The sequence below is a fragment of the Oratosquilla oratoria genome, chromosome 35, assembly GCF_046742065.1.
Source record: "Oratosquilla oratoria isolate Oo_2021 chromosome 35, ASM4674206v1, whole genome shotgun sequence".
Lineage (NCBI taxonomy): Eukaryota > Metazoa > Arthropoda > Malacostraca > Stomatopoda > Squillidae > Oratosquilla > Oratosquilla oratoria.
Window position 1 is genome coordinate 28,606,277 of NC_134811.1, and position 17,505 is coordinate 28,623,781.

At 40.3% G+C, this 17,505-nt stretch overlaps 1 protein-coding gene across 4 annotated transcripts in view; it reads left to right on the forward strand.

Annotated features, from left to right (window-relative positions):
* LOC143018620 (mitochondrial amidoxime reducing component 2-like) overlaps positions 1–17,505 on the forward strand; it is a 32,906-nt gene continuing 15,401 nt past the window's right edge. Inside the window, exons 1-3 of one of the 4 annotated variants that reach the window (XM_076174143.1) lie at positions 1–117; positions 12,669–12,788; positions 14,967–15,110. In XM_076174143.1, coding sequence (XP_076030258.1) covers positions 12,706–12,788; positions 14,967–15,110 — 227 coding nt within the window. In that variant the 5' untranslated portion in view covers positions 1–117; positions 12,669–12,705. Of the gene's footprint in view, positions 118–10,294; positions 10,533–11,286; positions 11,314–12,668; positions 12,789–14,966; positions 15,111–17,505 lie in introns of those variants that run through there. The other 3 variants (XM_076174146.1, XM_076174142.1, XM_076174144.1) reach the window with 3 other exon arrangements.

Sequence of the window (17,505 nt, forward strand, 5' to 3'; positions counted from 1 at the left end):
ATTTAAATTACCGCCTACGTTCCGAGCTTCCAACTTAAGCAGTTAACAAGTCTTCATCACAGTGTAAAGGCATATGTAGCCGTCATCGGAAGGAAACTCCCTTGCAGTTAAGATCAGGTAAATTAGAATGAAACTTACGCTGTCCCATAATTTTCAGTGGAATTACAAGGATTCTGAAACTAGATTACATTGCAGATCAATTGTGTACCGCAAGGTTTTTCTCATACCATCATTGGTCAAATTGAAAAATGTGGGGATGCACGTAGTACTCGGTAACTAATTATAAACATGGTTTTCGTGTTCGTAATTTCTGAAAAAAAAATTGTTTTTTAAGCTATATCTGGCAAATGCATGTTATTAAGTAACCCTTATAACTACAGGCTTCAAAATACCAAGTAGTTGTTAGGACCATTACTTATTCTACAAATAATTTGATGTGATGTTCAAATGCTGATTATATATATATATATATATATATATATATATATATATATATATATATATATATATATATATATATATATATATATATATATATATATATATATTTACGTGTGCCATGTTTCTGGCTTTTTTCAGCATTTTTAATATTTTCACGAATATAGAACCGCCATGTGCATTCCCCAACCAAAAACCTGTGGGTAATGCTATAGAAACGAGTATCAGTATCGGTACAATCGTATCGATAGCTATTGGAGTTTTGCCTATTATTGTTATCCTTAGTATTATTATCATCATCATTAGTAGTATTATCATGATCATCATCATTGTATCAATATTATCATCGCTGGCCTAGCGGGTTAGAGTGACGTTGTATGAGGCGTAGGTCGAGGGGATGGCTGTGCAAATCTCGACTCCGGTACATAGTCTTCTGTCGTTCTATCCTTCCAAAAGAAGGAGGTGGTGTTGTGACGTTAAACCAACATCATTATTATCATTTGTTATTCTCATTACTTATTTCTAATATTACCATATCTAGTAGTCTAGCACAATAAACACCCTTGCCAACAATAGTACTTTACACTTTAAACATAAAAATGCACCCAATATCCCTCTGAACTTTGTGTTGCATTTCAAACAAACTTAGCAAAGATAAGAGACTGGGTGCTACTATCGCGTGAGGTCTATCACACTATAGCGTGAGGTCTACCTCCTGTTAGCACTATATCGTGAGATCTACCATTTCCATACATTTATTTTAGCGATAAAACACATTTTGTACATATCCTAGGAATGACTAAGATAGATAATTGGATTTCTAATTATATTCATATTAAAGGAAGAAATGTAAAAATAAACATATCATACATACAAATACCAAAGGATTTTCCCCCCTTACACGGGGGGAAGCCAAAAAGAAAAAGGCATAGAAACCACTCCCACCCATTCCATTTCCTATATATTCCACTCTCCCCCACCCTCCTCCCTCTCTCTTATCTTGGCACCTCCTGGATCACGAGTCATCCCTGCATCCTGTCCACTGCCCTGGGTCAGAAGCAGTGTCGCAAGACACAGCACATCAACAACAAGGCCGCTTCATAATTTTGGCGACCCCCACTCTCCGTCCCCTCATGCAGAAAAGGAAAAGACGAGGAGAAATCCCTTCGGGCTGCGTCAATTTTTTTTTTCTCATACATACTTCCTCCCACCCACTCCCCCTCATGCATCACAGTATCATCCATACACAACCGTTCTCCATTCACCCCTATCCTCTGTCCTCTCCCGTCCCTCCTCCACAGACATTCCTCTCTTTTGTAACACCCCTTTCACCCCATCCATCCATCTCATCCTAGGACACCCCCTCATATTCACCCCTTCCACACTTCTTTTACTAATCTTTCTTCACTCATTCTTTCCATGTGTCCAAACCATCCCAATACTCTTTCTTCAACCTCATCTCCCAGCTCCCTTTCCACCCCTGTTCTCCTCCTCACCTCCTCACCTCCTCATTTTTTACTCTATCTAGCTTAGTAATCCCTATCATACTTCCCAGACATTTCATCTCAAACACATTCAAACTCCTTCTCTCTTCCTCTCTTATGTTCCATGTTTCTGCCCCGTACAGTGCTGTTGTCACAAACACTCCTTCATATAACCTCCTCTTAGCATCCATTCCCAGATGTCTATTTCTCATTACACTTTTTAATCCACCAAGGCATTTACTCGCTTCTCTCAATCTACATTCTACCTCCACCCCCACTCCTCCCTTTCCTGCCACATTCACGCCCAAGTATCTAAAACTTTCCACTTCCCCCAGTCTTTCACCCTTTATGCTCACTTCCAGCCTGCTGTCACTCTCTCCCCTTGTACATCTCATCACCTTACTTTTGCCCACATTTATCTTCAGCTTCCTTCTTTCACACACCTTCTCAAACTCTGTCACCAACTTCCTCAATCCCTCCTCTGATCCTGCTACAAGCGCAGTGTCGTCAGCAAACAACAACTGGCTCACCTCCCACCTTTCTCCATTTTCCCCGACCATCTCCAACCCCTGACCCACTACCCTTGCATTTACCTCTCGCACCACCCCATCCATGGATAGATTGAACAGCCAGGACGACATAACACATCCCTGACGAAGTCCCACCTTTACCTCAAACCATTCACTCTCTCCATTTCTAATCCTAATACAAGCTCTACTACTCTCGTAAAAACTCTTGACTGCTCTTAACAGCTTTCCTCCTATCCCATATATCTGCAGTACCTCCCACGGTGCCTTCCTGTCTATCCTGTCGTATGCCTTTTCCAGATCCATAAAAGCCAAAAAAACATCCTTACCTTTTCTTATAGCTTTCTCACATATCTGTCTTACCACAAAAATCTGATCTACACAACCGCTACCTGTCCTAAGCCCACACTGTTCCTCACCAATTACTCCCTCTGTTCCTCTCCTGATCTTCTTAATCAAGACCCTCCCATAAGCCTTCCCAACTACACTTAACAAGCTGATCCCTCTGAAATTACTGCACTAACACTTGTCCCCATTTCTCTTGTAAAGCGGAACTATATAGGCACTCCTCCAGTCCTCCGGCACTCTACCCTCTCTTAAATATTAAATAACCTCATCAGCCAGTCCACTATCACTGTACCTCCTTTCTTCAGACTTTCTGCATGGCATCCATCCAACCCAGGTGCCTTACCTGCTCTCATCATCTTAACAGCTGTTTTCACTTCATCCTTTCCTATTTCTCCTCCATTTTCCTCACTCATCACTCTCATTTTCTTAGCGCTTCCCACTGCAACTACCTTTCCCTCCCTATCCTCCTTCACATTTAGCACCTCCCTGAAATACTCTGCCCACCTTCCTCTCACTGCCTTCTCTTCCATCATCATCTCTCCATCTGCACCTTTTACCTTTTCTTCTCTACTTGATTCGCCTCCTCTTCCTCTTTTAATTTCCTTCCAAAACATCTTTTTATTACTTTAAAAAATTTCTGTCGTACTCTTTCCCCATTTCACATCTGCTCTCCTCTTTGCTTCCTTTATCTTATGCTTAACTTCCCTTCTCTTTACTTTGTACCTCTCATATGATTCCCTCGTCCTAATTTGTAGCCAATCTATGAATGCCTGCCACTTCTCATCTACACCCTTCTTTGCTTCCTCATCCCACCACTCGCTACCCTTTCTTCTATTTCCTCCCGCCATCCTTGTTCCACACACCATCTTTGCACACCTTATGACTCCCTCCTTGAACCATCCCCATTCCTCCTCCACTCCTAGTACTACTCTATCCTTTACTGCCTCCCACTCCTCTCTCAGCTTCTTCTTATACTCATTCTCCTCTTTTTCTCTCTTTTAAGCAGTTTACTCTAAGTACCTCCCTACCTTATGCCCTTTTCCTCTTTCTTCACCTATTCCCCACTCTCAATTTACCTTCCACCAGAAAATGATCTGATATTCCCCACTCTCTCCCCATAGGACATGTACATCTTTAACTCTTCCTACCATACTCCTGGTCACCACTATATAGTCCATTAACGCTCTATCTACCACCCCTCCATCCACCACCCTCTCCCATGTGTACTTATGCTTGACTTTCTTCCTAAACACTGTATTTGCTATCATCAACTCTCTTTCAGGACACATCTCCACCATCAATTCTCCACTACGATTTTTACCTGGAACTCCATACTTCCCAATCACTCCGTCTATTGGTTCATTTCCTACCCTAGCATTAAGGTCTCCCTATATAACTACATTGACATTTCTTCCTAATCCCTCCATGCACTCATTTATATCTACCCAAAAAGCCTCCCTTTCCTCTACACTCTTCTCACTACCAGGCCCATACGCACTTATAAAAACCCACATCTCCCTTCCCAGCTTCACCTTCATCCACATCAACCTTGAAACCTCCTTCCACCCCACTACACGCTTGCTTATCTCTTCACTTACTAGTATAGCCACCCCTTCTCTCCCTCGTCCCCTCTTCACTCCTGAGTACCTCCCAGCTACACTCCCAAACTCACACTCGCCCTTCCCTTTCATTTTAGTTTAACTCAAAGCCAGCACATCCATCTTTCTTCTCACAAACATACTGCCTATCTCTTCCCTTTTACTCTCATCTGTACCACATCCACGCACATTAAAAGACCCAAACCTTATGGTGCTGGTTGGAAAACTCCTAGACCCTATTATGCCTTTACTTTTTTTAGGAATGTCCCCTTTTGGGGCTACAGGTGGCAGGACTCCTAATCCTATCCCCCGTCCCGTAATTTGTCGCCTTGTACGACTCAAGTGAAAAGACTTGGTGGTAGCATTCTCTTCCCCCACCACAGGGTAGGCGAAAAAAGAAATGAATATTCAAAGAAATGGCACAGGGCAGTAACAAGGGGTTGGAGGACAGCATAACGGAGGGACAGTCGTAGTATAAAAGTGTCATCATTTCTCTATGAACATAGTTTTCCTCTATCACAGACAAAATGATGTATGGCTCTGGTCCGTAGGGGCGCCCCATATAGACCCTAAAATATCAACTGCACGCTACTTTGCCACAATAACATGCAGCCAATACCCTAGACGGGGTATCATATATTTCCATACATTTATTCTAGCGATACACACTTCGTACATCTTCTAAGAATGACACAAATAGGTTAGGTTAGGTCAGGTCACGTGGTCAGGTCACGTTTTTTATGTATTTGGGCAGGACACATGTTTGAGGGGAGAGTCTCGGAGGAACGCGAATCACGCGGTGGACCTTAGGCTGCACTTGGGTAGGCGACATATGGGAGTAGACGTCACGCTATTGTAGCACCAGAGACTCGTATCCAAGGACTTCATCTGTATTCATGTACATGCATTTCCCATCAGACAGTTGTACCAAATGAACAGCAACTTCATGCCATGGATACACAAATGTGGTTGTGTATATCATTATCATTATACTAAGTTAAAAGTAATATCGATAAAAGAATATATTCACGGAAATTTCTATTGGCAGCTAAAATGTGTAAGAAAGTATGGCGGCGAAATGGGAATTAAGAGGGAGGGCAGTGTATCACAAAGCCTGAAGCACAAATTAGCTTGGGTGCCACCTACCGTAAAGTTATATGTAAAAAACAAGAACATATGATAAGTAAATCGTTGCTATAGTTTATTCAGATGAAAATGCACAACTCAAACCCTTGGGAAAAATCATTAGTGATATGAAAATTATACATATGGTATATATGGATAAATATTTTTATCCATACATCTGGGGGGGGGGGGCTAAGAGTCTGGAGGCCTGAGGTATTTTATCAAATGCGTCATTGTTCATTCGGCCCTGCCCGGGCTGTAATACGATCTTTGCCAGGCGCGCTTGGTGCGCTGAGTCGAGCATCAAGGTCGGCTGGCCTAGAGATGCTCTAATATACCAGGCATAGGAGTGGTCTATGTTGGTCCCTGTTGCACAGTGGGTGGGCGAGTTCTTAGGCCATAACAGAGTTTACCCCCACTATGAATCGTCCAAAAGATGATGAAAAAATGTGTCATGATTAGTCACTACTACCACTCAGACTGATCGTCGTTATTATGGTTTTCGTAAATACATTCATATATAAACGAAATTTTAATGTAAATGTCAATGACTCGGAGGCATTAGGAGTAAGATCACATACAGTTTGCAGAAAATAGCAAAATATGCTGGCTAGTTTCTCCGATCTAGCGAATCACTCCTAATTATACAATACTTAGCTCATCATAGCTTATCACGCCAGACAGACAGCCATTCAAGTGTTCTTTGGTTAATTTTGACCAGGTCAATGTTGTCTAGATTGGTTGAAAGCGGGCACAAGCTTAGGACATGGTCAATGTTCTGTTCAGTTTCTCCGCACTCGCAGGATGGGTCGGTTTTGAGGCCCCATTTAACCAGATTGTCACCAGTTCTGGCGACTCTAGATCTTGCTCTATTTAGTGTGGACCATTTGCGTCTTGGTAGCAGTGCCCCATCTGAGAGCTGAACCACTGAAAGACTCGTAGGCTTGTGTGTGTGTGGGTGGGGGAACATATGCCCTCGGGCGGCACATTTACGGGGATGGCACCCACAGTGTCAAATTTATCTTTCTTATCAATGATAGAATGTGTAATTCTGGATCAACTTAAGGAATTTTTACGAGGAAAACAAGTTTTGCCTAATGAACAATCAGCTTATAGACAATTATACTCAACTGAAACTGCACTATGTTCTGTGATAAATGATTTGATTCTTTTGATGGATGATGGAAAGTGTGGTGTTCTGATCCTTTTGGACTTGAGTGCTGCGTTTGATACTGTGGTGCATAGTTTGTTAGTGGAAGATCTGGAAAATATTTGTGTTGAAGGTGAGGCATTGCAGTTTACGAAGGACTACATTGAAAGGAGAACCTATTGTGTACAGATAGGAAATTCCTTGTCTGGAACCCAGAATCTATCAAAAGGGGTTCCGCAAGGTAATGTACTGGGTCCTATTCTTTTTTGTATCTATACAATTGAACTATCACATATTGAAGTGCGTAAGACAGAATGAGTGGAAGGGTGGTGAGGTAAACACCAGGAACCGTTGGAGTTTTATTGCTTACGTTTCGTCCTGAAAGGACTCCCTCAGGGTCTGAGGAAGTCCTTTCAGGACGAGACGTTACCAATAAAACTCAACGGTTCCTTCCACTCACTATCACATATACTAAAGAGACATGGAGTAAGCTTTAAGCTATTTTCTGATGATACTCAGTTTTATTTCACGTTCAATAATGTCGAGATTATGATGGAAATTAAGGAATGGATGGATTTGAAACAGTTAAAAGAGAATGAGGATAAAACTGAGTGTTTCACTGTTGGAAAAAGAGATCTAAGTAGGCTGGAGGGTATCCAAAGTCTAAATATCGGAGGAAGTGAGACTGATGTAAGTAAATCAGTGAAGGATTGGGGAGTGTTGATAGATAAAAACCTCTCCATGAAAGAACAAATAGACAAAATTGTTAGAATGGCAGGAAATATTGTATTTGTAAGGAAATATATTGATGAGTCTTCATTGAGAAAACTTATACACAATCATGTTATTAGTAGACTATATTACTGTAATTCATTATACTATGGATTGCCAAACTACCAGCTAAGGAAATTACAGTTTATCATGAACAGGGCTGTTAGATTAATAAAAGGTGTGGCAAGACATGACAGAATTACACCTGTACTGATAGAGCTTCATTGACTTCCTTTTAAAGCCAGAATTATATTTAAATTTTGTGTTATGGTATACCAGACAATTAAATATGGGAAACCAGATTACTTAGAGCAAATACTGGAAGATCAACCTGGATCAGCTGTATCACTTAGAAGTAGTGATGATCCTTTTATGTTGGTTGAACCAAAGATTCTCACATCTTACTTCATGACATCTGCCCCAGAGAGACAAAGGAAAGTAATAATGTTGATACGTTCAAGAAGAAATTTAAAACGTACCTATTTAGTGAGTTTTATGAAATGTAATAAATTACCAGAATGATGATATAAGGTGTGACTCCCTGAGTAAAGTAAGTAAAAATAACGATAATTAAAAAAGTCAAAGGAGCCCTGAATATTTTACCGTAATATACAAATTTTGCGTTAGGATCAACAGAATATGAAATGTTTTTCACTTATCCTTTCTGAAATAGGGACATTGAATAATATTTCTAAAATATGTTTATTTCGCAAGCCAGTAGCTATCATAGGCAGTAAGAAATGGAGATTGGAAGTGGTGATAGGGGAAGGAGGGTGGGACGTCACTGAGAACTTTGCCCCGGGGCGGCATGAAAGAGCTCTGAGACTCGATGCATCTGGGTAATCAGTGACGTGCACAGACATCAGGACAGGGGCTCAATAGAAAATACAGAGAATTCACCCTAACACCAGAAAATGTAACATTCAATTCCATATTGGTTATATATCGATTTAGTAATAGTGAAACCAGTGAGTGAAAACCAAATACTGTACTAGTAATGTCCTATTGAAATATATGTTTTGAATTTTGACTTAAAGTACGTAGAAGAAAGAAGAGGAACAGGACTCATGCATTCCTTCCCTCACCCCCCCCCTCCAAATTATTCGTATAGACTTGAACCAGGATTTGTCAAAAGGAGGGGACGCTTAACCCCATCTTTCGACCTCATAGCCATGGGGGGGGGGGCATGACACGAGACATGCGACGAATTCTTTCCTACGTAATGGATTTCTCGTTATGACAATTTCTCATTTGTTTTAATTTGAAGAGTTCTATGAGTAGCACCATGTAACACCTGTAGATTGTAAACTTTTTGTATGGAATAATATTACAGACAATTCAATATATTGAAATATAATCTTTACTACCCAAATCCAACCCTACTTCAGTCTGAACATACCGTAACTGAATCAAAAAACTTCGTTGATATATCAATACTATCTCTACTCAGAGAAGGTGAGGAGAACGGGGGTGGAAAAGGAGTTGGGAGATAGGGTTGATGAAAGAGTATTGGGATGGTTTGGACAGATGGAAAGAATGAGTGAAGAAAGACTAGTAAAAAGAGGTGTGAAAGGCAGAGGTGGAAGGAGTGAGCATGACGGGTCGACCTAGGATGAGATGGATGGATGGGGTAAAATGGGCTTTGGAAAAGAGGGGAATGTCTGTTGAGGAAGGACGGGAGAGGACAGAAGATAGGGGTGAATGTAGAATGGTTGTATATGGATGATGCTGTGATGCATGAGGTGGAATGGGTGGGGGATTGGAAGTGAGGGAGTATGTGTGAGAAATAATTTAACGCAGCCCGAAGTGATTTCTCCCCGTCTTCTCCTTTTCTGCATGAGGGGGGGGGGGGTCGCCGATTTAATGAAGCGGCCTTGTTGTGGATGTGCTGTATCTTGTAAGTGCTTCTGACCCAGGGCAGTGGACAAGATCCAGGGATGACCCGTCATCCAGGAGGTGCCAAGATAAGAGGGGGAGGGGAGGGGAGTGTGATAGGGATGGAATGGGTGGGATTGGTTTTTATGCCTTTGTTTGTTTTTGCTACCTCCCTTATAAAGGGGAAAAGCCTTTGGTGTATGTATGTATCTACTTAGAGACGGAAACCTTAGTTACCCATTTTGCCTTGCAGGGCCCTTACATGGGGGGGGGGGCAGGGGGGCATATGCCCTGGGGCGGCACATTCAGGGGGGCGGCAATTCTAGTCTGGACATGCCGCCCACAAGGCTGACAAAATAATTATAATAAAAAAGGTCAAAGGAACCCTGAATATTTTACCGTAATCGACGAACTTTACGTTAGAATCAACAGAATATGAAATATTTTCCCTTATCCTTTCTGCAATAGGGACATTAAATACAATTGTTAAAATTCGTTTATTTCACAAGCGAATAGCTAAAACAGGCTGTAATTGATGGTAGGGATGGAAAGTAGTGATGGGGGAGGGGGGCGGCACTTAGGCATGTAAGGGCTTTGGGAGCTTGACAGCCTGCTCCCCACCACCACCCCACACGGCTATGCCCCTGATCTGAACAATGACCGGTGGAAGGGGTGGGGTTATGACCTGCTAAGGTGTTTCAATATTGGTGGAACGTTTTTACATCAACATCAAAATAATGAGGTACTAGTCTTACATTATATTGGGTATTTGTGCACAGTATAATACATAATTTATAGTTACGAAAGATACTAAGTAATTGCAAGACAGTGCTGTGCACTGTAACATATAACAAATAATCGGTAGGGGGGATATGCACCATTCAGGCCCACCCCTAGTTTGAATGGCATTAGTTATGGCGCCACGAATCTCTGACCAATCACAGTGCCGGGTGTATTCATTCAGTATTCTGTGGTCTCCTGTAGTGTCTGGGGCCGGGGGGGTTACCGGTCTAGGACACGCTCCGGCTCCGCTCAACAACGGGGCAAGAGCTGCGTGTGGGGCATAGTGACAGCTAGTGTCGCCACGCCAGTTTGGCAGGCGGTTTAAAAAACGCAAAGTAACGTACGTTCGTATCACTTTTTCGTAGTGACAGCAGAGGTGGATTAAGCTTAATGTGGTCCTGAAACATAGAGGAGACACAGGGCCTTCTGATAGGTATGTATGATTACCAATAACGAAAACTATATTAAGCATGTGATATTTTCCCGTTCGATTGTTCTCGAGTGTTGTGCTTATGAGTAGAAGTCCCGTTGCATACTCAAGATTCTCCCGGCCGTCACTTCAGATTTGCATTGTTGTGTTGTTTCATTAAATTATTTGGAGGACAAAAATGAACGTGCTAAAGCTTTCCTTATACCTAGAATTATCCTCTGGGACGCTTATTTATCATTAACGAGGTGGCGGGGAGGGCTGCCAGTCTATTATGTAATATATTCATCGCTATCCATTATAGTTGTACAATGCATGTGGATGGGTGAGAAAAGTATGCAAAAATTGCCACTAGATTTGGAGGATTTATGTATCGATGCCGAGGCTGTGAATCCGTATATATATTATGTAATTCTTGCATTGCCTGTAATATATCAGCCTATGGAAATTTATTTGTTATAACTGTTTTAACCGTACTACAGCGCTGTGCTATTTGCCCCGTAGGATTTTCCTTGGAAACAAAAATGCTAAGTGGTGTTTCATGTCAGAATAACATTATTGGGTGACTTGACGTTAGATTAGGAAAACTTACATCCTGCCGAATGTTGGCTGGACTTTTCCACACATTCATTAACGTGTACAAACAAAAATTATGACAGCTGGACTTCGGCGGTGGCTGACAAACGTGACGAATTTCCTCCATGATGACTGTAATATAGGATAGCCGCTCTGGCTGAAATTAACCAGTCAAACATTGTTTTGACGAACCAAGAAAAATAATAAAAAGGTATTCGGTCATAATAGGGAGATGGCATCACTGAGATTGTCCCACAATTGGGAGAGTGCACCATCCAAAGATTACCTTGTAATTGGGAGATTGCATCATAATTGACACAAGTCAAGATTTCTTGACATGGTGCAATCTCACATCAGTGGAAATAGCAGTCCTTTGTAAAATCACACTTATGAAAATGTCCCAGATGTATGAGACTGCAACTTTGTTTTACCTCTAGAAATGAGATTATTTCCACAGTTTAAACAAGGTGCAGATGTTAGTTAAACAAGAACTCCAAGTATATTAATGGTATATACTTTTATAAGTTGTATATTGCTGACAGTATGGTGGCAATACAGAAATCCCAATCTAACATACTACCAAGCATAGCCAAACCTTGAAAAACTACATGATGACATTGTTATTGCAATGATTGTGATACTCTGAAGTATGGCTGTACTTTCATTCATGGGATTTAGGTTCTTTAAGCCTTTAAGTGGCAGGAGTTCTCCAAGCAGAGTGAAATTTGGTATCATTCAGAAAACTGAAGAGGATCCCCACCATCTGTTTAGACTTTAGTTAATTTAGGTATTGTAACTGTATTCTCATACACAAGTGAAATTCCAAATTCATCTCTTTAAAATTAAAATCTCCAATAGGGATTACATCATCACTCTCTTTATTCTTCTCAAAGTGAAAGGATTTGTTTGACAAAATTTCTGGGTATTCAAGTTTGTAACAAGACTTCATCTTGGAGATTAATTGATTTGCAGTTTATGGTGCTGCAACCCTCATCTTGGAGAAACTTTCATGAGCTCTCTTGTATTATTCTTTCTGATTTTCATTCAAGTTTTGCTTCAGCTTAAGGCATCACTCAATATCACACTATCCACCATGATATTATTTTTCAATACAATAATTAATCCTCCTATTTTGTTTTGCCACAACTTCAGACTTTGTATCAATCTTTTCCTATTTTGAGATCATCATGAATTGGTAGCATAGTCTCAATTTAGGGGAAATCAACGCAAACTGCTGCTCTTCTATTAAAGAGGTACTATGGTACAAGTGCAATCCTGTGATACAGCACATGCCTGTTGCCACAACAATACTGTTAGGTGTGGATAAAAGCTCTACAAACCACTAGTGGTGGTGTGGTACCAACCCCCACAATGGGATGGGAGACAATTGGAACATTTGGTTCTCCATAGGAAAGTGACTGCCTTCATGAAGAGGCATCTTGTCCAGCACCATTTAACCATATAATGGACACATGCTCTTTATTATTTTGTAAGTAAGGACAAGGTAATAATGTACAATGTTGTATCAACATCTGTCTGATCCATGTTTTATTTCTTTTTCCACAGAAGAAAAAAGAGGAGCCTGGGCTACTAAGAGAACAACATGAGTTTCTATATATATAGCCTCTTGGTGGCGACAATTGTGCTATTTGCTTTGTGGAAGAGGAGGAGGAATTCAATGCAAAGGTATGTATGTTTTTTAGCCTTTAACAGTACTGAGGTTCAGAAATTGTGGGACCATTGACAGATGAAACATCCATGCCACTGTATGGAGGTTCAATTTGAAGAGGCTCATTTGGTCTCCAAACTAGGCCCAATATATCTCTCTGAACTTTATCTGTTACCTGTAGTCTTCTTCTGGCCTAAATCTCCCTAAGAGAATGGACTCCATAGGCTGCACTGGTGATGTCAACTCAACATTTGTAGTTCTCGAAAGTTTTTGTCCGCAAATCATAGCATTCAGCAAAGAGGTGCGTTTTCAATCTCTTTTTGAAAACACCGATATTATCACACTGCTGGACACTGGTTGGTAGCTTGTTAAACAGTCGAGGGGCACAGTTTAGGCTCTCTGATTTCTTGATTATATCTTTGTTCATTAAGCCGACAGTGTTCATTGTTATGTTGCAGAATAAGTTGAGACATTGTGTAATAATCTTCTAGGAGCTCGTTTAAGTACATTGGTTTACCTAGTTTTTTTGCTTGGAATGTGAGTATGCATAATTTGTATTTTATTCTAGCTTTTATTGGGAGCCAGTGTAGTTCAATTAATGTGAGAGTAATTCTTACTCTACGAGGAATATTTTTTATCAAACGTGCAGCTCTATTCATTATCATTTGCAGTTTCTTCAGCAGGTAGTTTGGCAGGCCATAATAAGCAGAATTGCAGTAGTCTAACCTACTGATAACATGATTGTGAATCAGCTTTTTCATCAAATCTATGTCAAGGTATTTTCTAACAAAGGATAAATTTTTCAAATGGTAATTTGCAACTTCCACTACATTATTTATTTGCTCACAGAAAGATAAGTTTTTATCAATTATAATCCCCAAGTCTTTCACTTTGTTGTTAAGTGGCATGTCAGTGTCAAGAACTTTGAAACTTGTAAGGTCATAACGAACTAGATCACTGTGTTTTCTGATTACCATACACTCAGTCTTGTCCTTATTAAGTTTTAATATCTGAGTTCATCCAGCTTTTCACTTCACTCATTATTTCGTTCAATTTAATTTCGGCTTCGACAATGTTAATGTTAGATAAAACTGTGTGTCATCAGCATAAAGCTTAAAGTCAATTTCATGATTTCTTAGTATCTGTGCTGGGCCAATTGTGTAAATACAAAAAAGAATTGGACCTAATACACTACCTTGAGCTACCCCTCTATGCAGCGTTCTTATTTCCAAAAAGGTACCACCAATTTGCACTTGGTAAGTTCTATTTGTAAGATAACTCTCCAGGTATTCCAAAGCTTCATTAACTATTCCAATGTTATGACAGTCTTGTATTTATAGATTATGTTCAACAGTGTTGAAAGCTGCACTTAGATCTAACAAAATTAAAATGCTACATTTACCTTCGTCCATATTTACCAACATATTATTTACCACAGCACATAAGGTTGTTTCGGTTGAGTATAGTCTTGTATATGCTGAGTGATTATCAGGAAAAATATTGATGGCCAACAAGTGTTCCATTCAAGGATCACTTTCTCAAACACTAGATAAAAATGTTAGGTTAGATACAGGTCTATATGAAGTCAAAGATGGTGGATCTTTATTGGCTTTAACTAATGGTTTCACTATGGCACATTTTTCACTATCAAGAAAAACCCTAGTCACAATACTAGTATTCACCAACTCCGTCACTACCCCTGCCAGTTTATCAAGATTCCCACCAGTGAAAATTTTCCTGAACGGAATCGAATCATTATCACAGAATGTTGGATTTGCTTTAAGTATGATAGATTTGATCTTAGATATGTCTTTTTGCTGAAAACATTCTAATCTAGCTTGATTGTCTGGTACAATCAAGCTAGATTAGTGTTTTCAGCAAAAAGACATACCTAAGATCAAATCTTTGACTGTATTTCTTCCACATTTTCACAAAGATGATAGCAGGTAACTGCTCCCTGTCCAATACTACAAGTGACAGAAATGGTTTCACACTAATATAGGTTACAACAGGAGGAAGGATTTGGAGAATGGAATCCATACATTGTGGTATTCCTTTTATATTTTCCCTTCATTTATTATTATTATTTTTATTATTTATTTGTCAGCACTAGTTCTTGTTTATGATTTAGACATTAAAAAGAAATGTACTGGGAAGATGCTAGCTTACTATGAAGTGCAATTTTTATATTTCAGGAAAAACTGGGAGAAGCTAGAATGGAGTAAAGTGGGAGAGGTCTCTCATCTGTGGCTTTACCCAATCAAGTCATGCAGAGGAGTTCCATTAACAACAGCAGAGGCCTTACATAATGGTTTGAAAGAAAAAGGCTTTTGTGACAGGTATTGAATTCTAAACTAATTTTGTGCATGTACATTTGGAATGGCGAATTTTCTCTTTGGCTACCCCCCGTGTAGGGGGAAAAAGCCTTTGGTATATGTATGTATGTACATTTGGAATGAATTGTGCTTTGCTTTAGATTTATAGACTTCTGTGTTGTGATTTTACTTGGTTTGAAATAATGCCCAAGGAATAAAATTTGATCATGGCTGGTAAAAGAATGAAAGTTTGGCAGGGGGGTTAGAACCAGCATTACCTAGCATTTTTTACGGAAGTTAGTCTTCATTCTACAGTAATGAGATGTTGATTTATTTGTAGTTCCAGGCATTCCTTCTTTTTAGTTTTCCTTCACCAAACTTAACTTTACAACCTCCCCCACTAACTTGATTCCTTTGAACAGTGGTTGTGATCTTAATCCCCATCTTCCCTTTCCATTTTTGTAGGCTGGATGGGTTATCCACTTGGAGAAATTGGCTCGAGATGAAAAATGCACATAACCTCCATTATCAGGACTTGTAGAGATTCAACATGAATGAATATATGGTTAATAATGACACTAGTTAATGGGTCTTGATTGGCTAGATTTTTGGGCTTTTTGTTGGTAGAATGTAAAGTGATTATTCAAGATTTGTCATTGACATTTAGTGGGTGCACACAAGCATGGCTCATCATGGCAGCTATGTTAATGTAACTACTACCCAGAAGACACAGAACAGATTCTACACTGACCTATTTCCACTGTATCAAGACATCACAAAACCTCTCTGAACATCTTGTGGGCCAAACTGTTTGCCATGCATGATGTTATGGGTCTACTGTAAAGATTTTGGCTTGTTTGTAGATGTTCTGTTGGAGATATTACTGCTACCAGTTATTATTCTAACATATATACATACACAAAGGACTATTTGTTCCTTACAAGGGAGGTAGCCAAAGTCAGAGGCATAAATCCACTCTCACCCATTTCATCCCCACATACTTCTCTCCCATTCACCATCCTGCTTTCCCTCTTTTCGTGGCTCCTCCCAGATGAAGGGTCACCCTTGCATCTTGCCTACTGCCCTGGGTCAAAAGCAATGCAGCAAGGCTTCTTCATTTAATCAGCAACACCTCCCCCTTCCCTCTGTCCCCTTATATAGAAAAGGTGAAGACAGGGAGAAATCCCTTTGGGCTCTGTTAGAATATTCACACATACTTCCCATTCATCCCCTTCCATGCATCTCTGCATCATCCATACACAACCATTCTCCACTCACCCCTATCTTCTGTCTTCCTTCCTCAACAGACATTCCCCTCTTTCCCAATGCCCCTTTTACCCCATCCATCCATCTCATCCTTGGCCACCCCCTCATGCATTATTTTATCTTCAGGAATGCTTTGCTTTTGTGGGAAGTTTTCATAACTGTTGGATATGATGCTGTGGATGCATAATTCAATGTAATTTTGAGTTTACATACAATGATAGATGTATTGCCTCCCAGCTTCTCTGCATGGTATATTTGTTTACCTTCACTGAAATGTAATGGATCCCATCTGTCTCCATTGATCAAACTTCTTAAATTTTGTAGTTTTAGATTTCTTCTTTTAGGATGTTAAATAGTTGAAGCATCTGTACAGAAGACTGTTAAATTATATGCTTTAGATGTGTAATCTTTTTCAGTTTGTTCCCATGACCAATCGTATTGCATATCTTTCATATTTTCACTGATGGCAGTTCCGATCAACACATGAATGAATTTAAGGCAAATTTTGAATGGGCTCTACAAGCATAACCTTTTACTTTATATATGTCTTGGAAGTGTGGTGGGGGTCACTAGGTTGGAGAGTGAGAAACAAGATAAGGAGAGCAGGAGTGGAAAAGAACATGGACAGATAGAGCTGATGAAAGATTATTGGGATGGTTTGGACACATGGAAAGAAGAGTGACGAAAGATTAAAAGAAGTGTGGAAGGCAGAGATGGAGGGAATAAACGTGAGAGGACAACCAAAGATGAGATGGATAGATGGGGTGAAGGGGGCACAAGCAAGAGGGGAAATGTGTTGATCAAGGAAGGTAGAAAGCAGGAGATAGGGATGAATGGAGAATGTGTATGGATGATACTGTTATGCAAAGAGGGGAGTGTGGTGGTAGGGGCTGCTTATGTTTGAATGATGTTTTGATGCAGCCCAAAGCAATTTCTCCCTGTTTTCTCTTTTTCTGTATGAGGGGACGGAGAGGGAGGGTTGCCAATTCAGTGAAGCGGCCTTGTCGTGATGTACTGTGTCTTGCTGCATTGTGTTTCACCCAGGGCAGTTGGTGGATGCAGGGATGACCCATCATCCATGAGGAGCTGAGATGGGAGGGGTGGGAATAGGTACATGCCTCTGACTTGGCTACCTCCTATATAAGGGGGAAAA